The following is a 12,752-nucleotide window of genomic DNA, read 5'->3' as shown; positions in this document are numbered from 1 at the left end:
GTGCTGGGCCAGTTCCCAAGTACAATTTCGAAGCTGCTGTAAACTGCACCTGCTGCCAACAGCCCATAAGGACCATTCTACTAGCTGGGGATTGCAATGGTTTAATGACATTGAAGCCACAGCCCATTTCAACCAGCCATACAATCTTCAGCAGTGGTTTGGAGGGGTGTTGCAAAGGAGGTGCTATGGTTTCTCAGTACCTTTCAAGACTGTCCTTTCTACAAAGGAAACCTCAAGGGGCTAGCTCTGCTGGATTTATGTCTTCTTTGCAACAAAGCACATTTAAATGCACAGGAGAGTTGGAGCCTTTTTCAAAAAATTAACTTAAGACCATAAGAATGGCCATACTGGGTCAGACCTATGGTCTATCTAGCCCAGTATCCTGTCTCTGATGGTGGCCTGTGCCAAACACTTCAGAGGGAATGAGCACAACAGGCAAATTTCAATGATCCACGCCCCACATCCCCCATCATCCAGTCCTAGCTTCTGCCAATCAGAACCTTAGGAACACCCAGAGCATGGAGTTATATTCCTGACTGTCTTACCTACAAGCCATTGGTGGATTTATCCTCTGTGAACTTACCTAATTCTTTTTTGAACCCAGTTCTACTTTTGGCCTTCACAACATCCCCTGGCGCCGAGTTCTACAGGCTGTGTGTTGTGTGAAGAAATACTTCTTTTTGTTTGTTTTAAACCTGCTGCCTATTAACTTCATTGGGAGAGCCCTGGTTCTTGTGTTACGTGAGGGGGTAAGTAACACTTCTTTATTCTCTTTCTCCACACCATTCATGATTTTATAGACCTTGTCCATATCCACCCCGACCCATCTATTTTCTAAGATGACCAGTCCCAGTCTTTTTAATCTCTCCTTGTATGGAAACTGTTCCAGGCCCCTTAATCATTTTTGTTGTCCTTCTCTGTACCTTTTCCAATTCTAATATATCTATTTTGAGATGGGGTGACCATAACTGAATGAGTATTCAAGATGTGAGTACACCATGGATTTATAGTGACTTAGTTTCCTTTGCATTTCTTCTTTTCTCTTTCCCCATTTGCTTCCTACATTCCATTTCCCCCCCCCATAGTACCTGTTCTCACTATGACTGACTTTATTGTGATGTTTAATTATGAGCTGTAATCTCTTCTGTCTTCCGCATTGCCTTCCATCACATCTTTTTTATCCTTTCCCTGCTTTTTCTGCCTACTGAGCTCTCTGTAATTCCTTAGGGATCAATTTGTAGCTGGCCCTTACATGGGTGTGCTAGTGTCAGGGGGAGCAAAGACCCTTTCTCAATTGCATGACCTGTATAAGAGCAGGTCACAATTGTGCCACTGAGCAATAGGGCTGCACTAGGGCTGCACTAGGACTTTTCCTCCCCTGCAGCTCTGAGGGCATGGTCTACCTTAAAGAGGGCAGAGAGGGGTGGGAATTGGGAACCTGTTGGGAACCTGCACTTCATTACTTTCTTCATCTAGCTGCACTTTGGCTATAGCTACACTTGCAGATGTAGAGCGCCGGGAGTTAAACCAGCCCTTGGACACAGCAGCAGGGAAAGCGCTGCTGTGTGTTCACACTGTCAGCTGCAAGCGCAGTGGCATGGCCACATTAGCAGCTCTTGCAACGCCACAAAGATAGTGCATTGCAGTAGCTATCCCAGTGTGCAAGTGGCTGCAGCGTGCTTTTCAAAGGGGGGGTGGAGTGTGACAGGGAGTGTGTTGTGTGTATGTGGGGGGAGAGACAGTGTTTTGGGGGGTAGAGATTGTGTCAGCATGCTGTCTTGTAAGTTCAGACAGTGGCAGGGGAAAGGGGGAAACCCCGACATCAGCCCCCACCCCCCGCCTCTCTTTCTCACACACAAACGCCTGCATTTGCAGCAGCAGCATTCCACAATAATGGTTTCCTTTGTCCCGGAGCAGATAAGCATGCGGGCTGTCAGAAACAGAGCTTTGAAAGGGGATCTCCACATGCCTGCAGCCGAGTTCAAAACAATGACCAGAGTGGCCACTTGACTTCAAGGGATTTTGGGATGTTTCCAGAGGCCAATCACAGTGCAGTAATGCAACAAGTCATCCACACTGACACCCTGACGTTTCAGCCAGGGCTCAACAAGCTCTTGCTTTTTGTGGAGGTGGACTACCAGGGACGCTCCAGCCGAGGAGTCCAGGCGCTCTCAGTGCTTTGCCAGTGTGGACACCTCAGGAGTTAGGGTGCCTGGGGCTGATTTAATGCACTCTGTAGTGCAAGTGTAGCCAAGCCTGTTATCTAACTTGCCATCATAGTACCAGACCCACAAGGTAAAGCAGCAGAAGTGGTGGGCAAAATCAAGAAACACAGTCTTGAGGAATATGAACTAAACCCAATAAGCCATAATAGCGAAGAGAAGGTGTGATGGGGTGCATATCCCACGCAGGCCCTGACTGAGTTAATGTGGGCCTGAGAGGCCAATTATGCTATCTAGCTGCCCCTGGAGGGTGGGCCAGACTTAACTGAACATTAGTCCCAGCTTGGGAAGGAGCTGGGTGGTTAGAGGAAGTTCAGGGCAGAAAGGGGCTACTAGTAAGGAGAAATGCTACAGCCACTCAGCGTAAGGGGAGGAGCATGCCAGCCCTGGATTGTGGGGTTGATCAAGACATAGAGGACAGTCTAGAGCAGCAGAGGCATGCTGGTAAAATAAGGTGGCTGCCAGCTAAGCTCCACTAAGCTGAAGGGTTGGTTTTGTATTTTTTTTTTTTTTTTGGACCTTGGTTAAAAAAAAAGAAACTGTGGCCCCAAAAGGGGCAGATCTCTGTAAAGTGGTCAAACAGGACACTTACGGCTGGACTTGACCAAAAGGACAGTGGGGGCAACTGAGGCAAAAGGGTGCTGCAATGCCACACCCAGCCAGGAGAAGGCATGTTAGGGCAGCAACTTTGCTACTGGATAGAGAGCTCTGCTTGCATGAAAAGGCTTCTTTATATCCTTATAGAATGGTTGATGGGCCAGGGGTCTGTGTAAAGTCCTTCATATGCCATTTTTGCCAGGGATCAGTTCATAACAACAACAACCACCACAACACTTTGCACTTTTGCCATACAATGCTTTGCATCCTCAACTTACAAGCATTAACAAATTAATCTTCCAAAACACCCATAAATGTCACCATCCTCACATTACAGAGGGTGATGCAGAGGCAGATAGTTTGTACAATTTGCCCAAGGCCACTGTGGTGGTCAGTGTCACAGATGGCATTGGAACAATGATGTAAAATAACATCCAATCTCTGATATCAGTCAGCTCCCTTCTTTTGCTTTTACATATGTGACCCTCAAGGACATCACAGATTTGAGCATGTTAAATTTCTTCCTAAATCTTATGTACGAATCTCATCGCCACCATACATCTTTAGTTAAATCTGCTTTGATACATTTTAGTTAACAGTCATAGAAATAAATAATACTAAAGCAATTTAAAGATGTTAAAGATGTTGAATGTCACAGCACCCCTGTAAAGCAGGTATAGTCAGCATTACTACATCACCAACACAGCATAGATGGGAAAACAGAGTGATGGAAAGTTTAAGTGACTTGATGAAGGTTGCACAGCAAATCTGTATCAGGCCTGAGAAAAGAACCCAGGTATCCTGCCTCTAAATCCCATATTTTGAGCATGGTTCTTCTAAATTATTTGGCATACAAGACAGAAAGTGTCCATAATGGGCTCTTTGAATGCTTGTTACAGATACATAAAGAGCTCGAAAACCTAATCATGTTTTGTAAATTACAGGTCTTTCCCAAGGAGGAATTACATAAAAGCTTTTAGTTGTGCATCAAATGGAGTACAGCACTTCCCTTGTAATCCTGAGATTCTTCCTTTAGTTCACAGGAAACAGAATTGCTTGATCCAGGGTTGCATTAATATTGAGCAGAATAAAAATAAATTGTATATCTCCCCTTTTCCCTAACAGTCCTTTAATCCACTTGCTTAGCACATTCTCAGCTCTCAAGAACACAAGCCAGAGTAAAGGATACAGACTTTATTTTGAAATAAAGATATTTTGAAGTCACACGCTGCTTGACCCTGCCCCACCCCCACCATGCACAGAAAAGTGATATACATTCAAATGGAGAACACAGTGAGCATCTGCTCACAGACAAGTAGGGGATAAGAGACCCCTCTTCCTGGCAATGAATGCTCTTTCCACAGGAATGTGCAAAAAGAGCCTGCACACAATTTGTCACATATACAGAATAGAATGACAAAGCAGCCCAATCGCCCCATTATTTAAAGTCATAAATATGATTAGCTGAGCAAATGAGGGTTAAAGACTTTTAACTATAATGGATGGATGATACATTGTGTCAGAGAAGCTGTTACCACAAGTGCTGAATGACAATATTGGTGATTTAAGGCTTCTTTTATTCATATGGTTGTACAGCATTTTTTACTCAAACTAAAATATCAGAAGATAAAGGCGAAACATGTCACAACCAAAGCCAAGTTCCTAGCGGTGCTCTCCTGTATTATCTTTAAACTGAAGTACAAAATGTAACAAGAGTTTGTCAGCAAAAGTAATATACTCTGGTAAAAGACAGAAAGCTTTTTAAGACAGTGGACAGTAATATTGTTTAGAAGATTTTTTTTTAAACTTCAAAAATTGTAAAGAAGGCTCAAGGTCTGTATAGAAGGGTTGGTGAAGTTACTCAGGAAAAAAATCACCAAGAAATAGATGAGAGAAAACATTTTCTTTACCTATATGCAGGCAGGCACACAAAATATGAGGTCTTGTTGGACTGATAACTTGTAGTCAAGCTAGTGAAAAAACATAACAGTCTGTTTATGACAAATTTACATACAGAAGCCACTATAATCTACTTGCAAGAGCTTGAAGGTCCAGCATTTAAAAAAATTGATAAATTGAATCAGTTGTTATATAAAGGTCATTGACTTATTCATGAAATTGATGCATATTGTTATTTGTTCAGACTGCAGACTTCCATACATACTCTCATGGGAGTGTAAAAATCATTCAAAAACGCATTCCCTGTTTAGGATGCATGAGGTATCTTGAGGAGTAAAAGTAGCCTTTGGAGAGTGTGCTACCAAGCTCAGACTTGAGAACTGTTCTGGCACTGCTTAAGTACGATAGGAATTTCAGACTCAATTTATTCCCTTTTCTTTGGAGTATAGCACAAATCTTAAAGCACTGACAGCAGCTTCACACACACACAAAAATCCCTCGCCTCAAAGGAATTAAACAAACATATGCTTCCCTCAAGTTCTGTCAGAATCTATTTATTGTTTTCTTAAGAAGGTTCCCGTCCTCACCCCCTTTCTGGTTCCAATAAAAGTCCCATTTGTGTTTGACCTTTACCAAAGAGCAATTCTCATAATACTGAGGTCTAATTATTTGTTCCCCTCCCCAGAGTTCTTAAAGAGCAAAGAGCATTAGGGACCCCAAGTATTGTCTTTGTGATGTGAACACCTCTTTGGCTTGTTATCATGTTTCTTACTGCTAACAGCTCCTCCTTGTCTGTACAAAAATATAAATTCAGTACAAAAAAAAACCCTTAATTTTGGTTCAAATTGGCATATATTTTTGAACTCTTTGTGAATTGAATTATGCTGTTTCAAATGTGACCCTCTGAGTTTTTGCCTATATCCAGGATTTAATTGCCGAATTCCATCAGATTTCTTCCTCCTTTTCCATTCTCTCAGTGTCATGTTGATACTAATTAACAATTGCAAAATTAAAAATGGGTTTATTTCCCAGCTGGTCACCTCACTTGTATTTCTCTTCCAATGGTGCAGGTAGACTGAAAGGAGGCCGGAAGTATTCTTCCATAAATCTCCTCAGTAGGGCTCATGAACTCACTCCAGCCCTCTCTGTTCTAGGACCCTGGTGCTCTTCCAGTTTTATAAGATGGATATAGTCAGACATACACCCGTCACAAGCATTTTCACATCCTCCAACAAACATGCAAACCAAGAAGTTGCACAAGACCAATGCACAAATCTTGATGACCCTACTAGTAAATATATTCAAGAAATTAACAACAGGTTTCTTCAGCTACACTATAACCCCATGTGAGTGTCCAAAGGTCTCAGCCCCATGTTCAGAAAATGTACAGAAGTCTAGGACAAAGGTGATCGCATTTAGAGCCATCACTAAAAGAAATGGCTATTACAACAGGAACGCACATAGGTTTTATCAGATATAAGTGCATTTACACATTTAGTATTGTAAGTACAGAACACATGAAAGTTAATAGTTGTAGTGGGGAGAGAAGAATATTCACATCTGGCATGCAGTGCTGATTATATTGTGTGACCTTCAAGAACAGAATGCCAAGCAGCCATATATTTTAATTTCCGAAGTTAATCATCAGGACGTTAGGACTCAGCACCTTCCTATAGTCTAAGAGGTAGGACATGACTTGAAGGAGAAATAAGACCGAAGTTGGCAGCTGTACTTCGACACAACACAATCCCCAACTTCAACCACAGTTCACTTCACTTACATGGTTGATAGGGTTTTTTTGGTTCTCAAATCTACTGCAGAGCTATCTTACTGTAATCTGGAAAAATAACAGCATGGCACAAACACCAAAATGTTCCTGTTCACCATCTCCTCTCAGTTATGTAAAAATAAATGAGAAACCCCAATACAAGTTGTATAAAACTTTGCTGACAGAGATATAGACTGAGCAATACATTATGGCTTTAAGCCACTGGCTATGGTGCACAGGGAGCGTTTGTGGAAAAACTAGCCCTGTGGAAGTTCCCAGAAGCCCTGTACATCAGACAGGCACAATCACGCCTAGGAAATCAGGAGGAACGTGCCCACCATGGCAGTCTTTGAAAGTGTTTAGCATGTGCTCACCTGGGTGAGGTCAGCGCTGCTGGACCAGGGGGAAGCTCCAACCTACCCCTTTCTGTCCCTTTATGAGGAGGCTAGCATCACCTTGCGTGCTAGTCTCACAGCATGCTTGGGTTCCTTGCCTGTGACTGCCTCCAGCCCTGAACCAGGGCACAGAGTGAGTTGGATATGAATGATCCTTGCACATACAAACCCAGGGAAACTTTAGCCCTAAGCAGAGTAGGTATTCTGTTGTACTTGAAATGCTGCTGATACTTGCTGACTGCAAGTAAGGCATGAATTTCACTCCTCATGGGGAGATATTGCCATACTCCATGCACCATTTTACACTGGACTCATACCTCTGACATTTGGTGGAACATATTTTCCCCATTTGCAGATGCTAGCTACATTTGAAAGGATCATTTACTTCTCCTTTCTGCTCATTATCAAGATTAACTACATGCCTTCTTTGTTTTTTTGTTTGTTTTTTTCCTGGACCATTGTTTGAGAAAGGGTGGAGAGAATGTTGAATGATGTGATGGTTGAGGGGCTTGCATTGTGTTCCCTCAAGATTACAGAAAAAGGAGAAAAACCCTTTGTGTATCCCTGGCCTGCGTCATTCAGGAAGTTCTCTCTGGTGAATGCGAAATGCTCACAGAAGTACTTGGGAAGACATTCATTTGAAAAGATGATTTTGCCGTGTTTAAATACAAATTTTCCACAGCAAATTGAATATTTCCTCTTGGCCCAACTAAAACATGGATTAAAATGCACCAATTGTAAATTGACTTTTCCTCATTTGGGGCCCAATTCCAATGGAAAACCACCCACTGATTTCAGGAGTAGCAGGTTGGTCCTATTGTTTACAGGATAACTTTAAATTTTTAATACTGTATGCTGTGACTGGTGCTTACTGAACAAAATATAATCTCGCCACTGTTACCTTTCTTCCTTGCCCCCCAAGCCCACAACTAGTCTATCTTCACTTGTCTCCCATTATATGCTTAGACTGCAAGCTCTCTGCCGCAAAGACTTTTTTTGTATTACGTACATGTACAGCATCTAGCACATTGGGGACCTGATCCCTGATGGATCCTCTAAGCACTACTGTAACACAAACTAATGATGATGATAATGGTAATAATTTGAAAAAGTGTCTCTGAAGCTTTGGGCTAAGGATAAACCCAAGTTGCTAAGTTCAGGTCTGAATGCAAACTTCAAAGTTGGAAGATGTATGGATCAATTCAGGGCCATCTTTATTTTGAAGAATGTGGTCCTTTTCTGATGGAAACCTTCAAGGGCTTGTTTACAGTTAATTATAAGATTTTAAGATTACAAAGTGTAATCTATCAATTGGTATTTATTTACAGTAAATTAATCCTCAGAGTAAAAGTCCCTACCAGGGACAGTCATTTGAGGGAGCGTACCCAAAGGAGTGAGCATTTTATCTTGGGATCCAGAACGGTTTGCTATGGTTTGCTCACTGTTTCAATTAACAAAATAAAAATAAACTCCATGTTGAAGTTGCCACAGTTTCAAAATTTTACTCAGTGACTCACAAAGAAAGAAGTCCTTACACAAGTCCTTACACAAACATGCTCTAGGCAGGTTTGTAGCTAGAAAAGCACTTATGCCATAGTGCAGATTGACAGGATTAGTAACTTATTGACTAATTTTGAAAATAAATAAACTTTTCTTACCTCTCCCAGATGGGAGATTAACTTGCTAGTAAAGAACTTCTTCAAACATTAGTATGGACAAATAGTAACATAACAAACATGCTATTCCAAGGACACTTTTAGAATCCAAATGCCAGAGATTTTACCATCCCTCCCTACAATTTAGCTCCGACTTTCTTGTTCTTTCCCAATGCAACCCAAGTTGCTTCAGCATAAAAGAAAACATACTCCAAACCTTCTTTCAGTCCAGCATAACTCTTTCTACACTTTGAAATGTTACAGCTTTGTCCTTCAGATTTCAAATCCCCAATAAGGCCCGTGAGGATTCCACAGACTGGGAATAGTGTGCATGTATGTGAGGAGGAGGTGTATCATCTCAGGCCATATGTCTGCTGTTTTTCACTGACCACAGTTCTTCTCCATTTAAATCTCAGCTGCTCTAGGAATTCTCCCCGTCAAGAATCCCAGAGCTGACGGTACATCAGACAGATCTGAATGGCACAGTGTCAGGGCCCAGTCAGAGCCACAAACCATGAATGAGTTTTTATGGGATGCATTGGCAGTGTGGTTTGGGGTCCCAAGAAAGATAAAGGGAGATGAGGGGCCTTAGGGATTAGTTATCACCTTCTCCACAGACCCTCAGCCTAAGAACAAAACATGGCTACCCTTTGGTCCATAGTGAAATACTCCCTGATCACCTATCCTCACCAAGTGTACAAGTTCCTTTTATAAATACACCTCCTCTAACACCTACAGAAATGGTCAGAGGGAGTAGTACTGAAGGTTTAAACAAAAATAAAAAGTTCAGAATTTCACTCTCACCACCTCACAGAAAGGACTGACTGCCATTTCAATAAGTACTACCTCCTATGGTGTGGTACTGCAATGTAAGCTCTAATGTGACGGGTGCAGCACTTGCAGTAGTACCCCAGTTGTTGCAGCTCTAACCCTAACGTGCTTCCAAAATTGTAGTTTGAATTACCAAGTGTGGCTTTCATAATCCAATGCACATCAGAGTAAATTTCCTTTTTCTGGGGCCAGATTCTGCCATCCTACATTGAGTAACACCTTACCCCATGAATAGTCCCATTGGTTTTGCAGAGTAACGTACTACTAACGGAGTTCAGGTGAAGAAAAAAAAAAAAAAAAAAATCAGGCCAGCAGAGAACAGGTGATTGCTTAAACCATGTGTTTGGATCAGAGTTTGGTTCAAGGCCTTTTATTTCTGTATTTATCCCGCTCTGGCCAGCTCCTTGCCTACTGTTCAAGTGGACTGATATGTGATGGCACTCTTTCTAGACTTTCATTGGTACTTCAGGAGCAGAGGCATGTGGGGCGTGATGGTCAGACCTATGACAACTAAGATAAACTTTAAGAAACAACACTTCTTACCTTTCATCCCAAACTTGGAGTGTCTTCCAAACTTCAGAATAATGAGCATTATCACTAGGCCAGTGCACACTAATGCTGCAATCCCCACCACAACATACACCTAAAAGAGAGAGCAAGAACAGTTCAATTTGTTGCATGATGATGAACTGTCTTCAAAAGCAATTAACATTTATTCAGAATAATCAAACTAGGGAAAGTTTTCTTTTAAAGGGAAAAAAACTGTCAGATCTAAGAGCACAGAGGGGACCATTATGTAGGCTCTCTCCCACCCTGCAGAGAACAGAGACTCTGCCAATTCCACATCCTGCAGAGGCCTCTTCATGGGTCTGGCACTGGGAGAGGAGACAAACTGGGTGAGATCGTCGGAGGAGGGGCTGAGTCAGAGGGCTGCATGTCATCCACTTCTGCAGCCCTATGGAGCTTTATCAGAAAAGATAATACAGTCTGAGGTATAACTTCCCCTGGGGCACAGCTGCTGACAAGGAAACCAGAACCAAAGCCACTGTACAGCACAGAGCCTCTTCACAGATGGCCCTGACCTCTCACAGATCCCTCAGGATTCTGCATGGTATGAGATGGTCCCTGCTGTGCACAAATCCCACAAGGGACAATGTGGGGGTAGAGGAGGGGAAGTAATGCTCTGGAGATTTGCTGCCCCACCCAGACCCACACCCACAGGTCTGAACTTCAGCTCCTACTTTGGGCCTTGATGTCCCTAACTGACAGTAACAGAATGGGGAAACTGATTTGAGATCACTCCCACTGGCTCATATCTGTTAATAGTTTTTTTTTTTAATCCTGAACTTCTTTCCTCCTTCAATTCTATCGCCTGAGGTATTCTGAATATTTTAAATTGAAAAAAAAAACAAAAACAAAACAACCTGTATGTACTGAAGCAATATCTAGTTTGTAGCTCCCACCCACCCACAACTTTCTACTCTTCCATAGCTTACAATTCTCCCTCCCATTCATGTATCATGTATCCATGCACAAGGCACAATTCTCCACTGCCTTCCACCTTGTAAAGTAATTTACACTAAATGTTAAACTGTCAGAATGACAATGCTTTACATTCACTTTGTGCAGGTATAAATGATTACACAGAGGTAAGGAAGTGGGGAATTCAGGCCCACTGAATTAGCTGTTTCTACTAAAAATCTCCATGTTATCTTTTAATAGCAACCCCATGAAAAATGGTGCCAAAATACAGAATTCTAATTTGATTTTTCATTATAACATGACTTCACTATGAACAGCAATTGACTACCAGGTTTATAAATCCAGTGAGAGAGCTTTTCAAATTACCTTGAATTTCAAGGATGTGAAAATCTCTTACTTTGTAAATAAAATTACTGTATTTTAGGTCCTCTGAAAAACAAAAACATTGCACGACAGATCATCTCTAAGAGTTGGTCAGAAAAGTGATGTAAATTAAATTTCCACTTTATTCAGTATGAAAAATCACGCACTCTTTTCCCCCTCCCCCCATTTTTTGGAAAGGGCATCTTGAACAATTCTAGCGACAGCTCGGATACACTATTAGGTTAGTGTCCCATCACAGCTTCATCAGTTCTATAGTCAGAAAGTCTGCCAAGATTACAAACCATGAAACAACGTATATACTTACAGTGATGCTATCTTCATTCTCTTTGTTGGAAACATCCGTAGAAGTGATTTGATTACTGTTATTCGTGGTGTCTCCAATATCATTAGGCGTAGTTTCATAATCTTAGGGAGGGGGGGAAAGATTGTCATCATTATTTCAGTTACTATAATACTGCAATGTTTGAAACATTTGCGACTCTTGAGTTCCTTGTAAAAGATGAATTGTTTCTATTTTATCAACTGAGCATTCTGCTGGGGGGATCTACAAAGCCAAAAACTTCATTTGCTCCAGACGTTGCTTTTTAACCAACGTATAACCCGTCAACATCTTAAAAAATAGCATTTTCCTTTCAAATGTAATAATCCATTGCTTATTTCTTATGTAAAATTTCAGAGAATGGATCTACACTGTAACGTATACTACCGAGAGAAGCTAGAGTTAAAGTTAAGGATGGACTTTTACTATAAACCTGGTTTTGGGTGCTTGTGACTAAAAACAAAAGACTGCCCTCAAGATTGAACTGTTGTAGCCTTATACTCAGCCAAAGCCCAAAGAGGAGGTTTTTTTAAAAAAAAATTAGTTTGGGGACTTCTGGGGTATGTCTACATTACAGAAATAAATTGAGTCTCCCAGCCCAGATAAACAGACTTGTGCTAGCTTGACTCAAACTAGCACTCTAAAAATAGCAATATGGATGTTCCAGCTCCAGCAAAGACTGAGATAAGAACCCAAGCTCACATCCAGGGGGTCAGTGGGCTTGAGAGCCTGAGCTGCCACCCATACTGCAACACCTACCCAGCTATTTTTAGCACACTAGCTTGAGCCAAGCTAGTGCAAGTCAGTCTATCCAGGCCAGGGGTGAAGACAGGGGGACTCACTCCTAACTGCAGTGCAGAATTATCCTTTAATTTATTTTTGAGATTTTGGCAAAAGCCCATTTAGCTAGTTTTGAGTTGTCAAAGCGTGAAGGGACAGATCGCCTCATGTTAAAAAAATTTAAACACATTATTCTGTGTACTTGGATAACTCAAGAACATTTTAGGTTCCAAATTGCTAACTTGCCATAGACTTAATCCTGAAAAAAGGTTTCGTGCCAGACATTTCTTAAATTAAATTTCTTCAGACATGATGGACCACACCTACTCTTAGTTCCAATGGATAAATCCAGAATAACTCTACTGAAAGAAGAGTTTGGCCCAACAAAGTTGTTATTATTTGAAAACTGCACAATGGATT

The 12,752-nt window shown here is 41.6% G+C and overlaps 1 protein-coding gene across 9 annotated transcripts in view; it reads right to left on the bottom strand.

The window, feature by feature from the left end:
• NTRK2 (neurotrophic receptor tyrosine kinase 2) overlaps positions 1–12,752 on the bottom strand; it is a 283,920-nt gene that overhangs the window by 187,531 nt on the left and 83,637 nt on the right. For 7 of the 9 annotated variants that reach the window (XM_054031461.1, XM_054031462.1, XM_054031460.1 and 4 more), the window contains 2 exons: positions 11,538–11,638; positions 9,911–10,010 (listed from right to left, as the gene is read on the bottom strand). In XM_054031461.1, the coding sequence (XP_053887436.1) occupies positions 9,911–10,010; positions 11,538–11,638 (201 nt within the window). The other 2 variants (XM_054031469.1, XM_054031467.1) reach the window with 2 other exon arrangements.

The sequence above is a fragment of the Malaclemys terrapin genome, chromosome 6 (genome assembly GCF_027887155.1).
Source record: "Malaclemys terrapin pileata isolate rMalTer1 chromosome 6, rMalTer1.hap1, whole genome shotgun sequence".
Lineage (NCBI taxonomy): Eukaryota > Metazoa > Chordata > Testudines > Emydidae > Malaclemys > Malaclemys terrapin.
Note: the sequence above shows the minus strand (reverse complement) of the source record. Positions and strands in the feature narration are given on the sequence as shown.